General features: G+C 36.3%; 1 protein-coding gene across 1 annotated transcript in view; it reads left to right on the forward strand.

The window, feature by feature from the left end:
• Positions 1-1,092, forward strand: part of LOC100636597 (TBC1 domain family member 20-like) — a 6,544-nt gene that overhangs the window by 3,831 nt on the left and 1,621 nt on the right. Inside the window, exon 6 of the mRNA XM_020003695.1 lies at positions 510-779. Coding sequence (XP_019859254.1) covers positions 510-554 — 45 coding nt within the window. The 3' untranslated portion in view covers positions 555-779. The remainder of the gene's footprint in view (positions 1-509; positions 780-1,092) is intronic.

Here is a 1,092-nt window from a genome sequence, read left to right on the forward strand (position 1 = left end):
TTATATGTTGTCAAAAATACATTTTTAATGGTACAACACTCAAACATCAAAAACAGAATCCATACAAGTTTCCCACAAACACCTGCAAAAACCATCACCATAGCAACAGTTGCCATAAAGTCTGGTTTCCATATAGTTGTGGCTGGTGTATGGATTCTGTGGTTAGCATACAACTGTTGTAGAGACAGACCTGACTTCTATCTCCATGATTCTTGCAACAGTGTTGTAAGGCTGTTGTAGGGGCTGTATGGAAACCAGGCCTAAGGGACTGTATGCATAGGTACAGTGTGGTTTTATGGCCATTTTAAGAGATTGGCTAATTTTAAAAAATTCTCTGTACTATATAGCCCATGCTTTTTTCCAAAAATGGCCCAAATTTTTATTACATTTTCTAATACATATCGATGCCCTTATGCTGTGTAGAAAGTTTGAGCTGATTCCGACTATAACTTTTTAAGTTACAGCCATTTTAAAACTGAATAATGATAATTATTATGAATCACTGCTAGGTTGATTTCATTTGGATCAATCGTGACCAGAGACACTTTGAGTGATTCATGGAGCTACTGAATGAACTGGAAATGGAACAGAATGAATATGGAACACTAATGGATCGGTTCCTTGATATGCACATGTACATCACATCAGCTTTACAAAGGACTGATGTTAAAGCATTAGGATTACAAATGGCTCTTGATCTGATACACAAAGAAAAGAACATTGATCTTATAACTGGACTGAAGACCAGGACACAGACTGGTAGACCTAGCTGGGATAAGGTAATATAGGAGGAGAGAGAGAGAGGGAGGGAGAGGGTGAGAGAAGAGAGATATGGTGATACTGTATAACTGATAGTACTGGTAGTGTAGTATTACTGGCCTATACTGACAATACTTAATGACTACTATACACCACCAAATGGTACCAATATATATAACAACCAACAATATTATAAATAAATAACAAAATACACCTGTATATTATATTCCGCCAATATTAGCAGGTGTACATGTACATGTATATGTATAGGATAGGAGTAGTTAGTGTGTGGTTAGTGTCTAATCATTGGTTTACAATATTACACTAGGTCTA

Source organism: Amphimedon queenslandica, unplaced genomic scaffold (genome assembly GCF_000090795.2).
Source record: "Amphimedon queenslandica unplaced genomic scaffold, v1.1 AMPQUscaffold_12563, whole genome shotgun sequence".
NCBI classification, from domain to species: Eukaryota; Metazoa; Porifera; class Demospongiae; order Haplosclerida; family Niphatidae; genus Amphimedon; species Amphimedon queenslandica.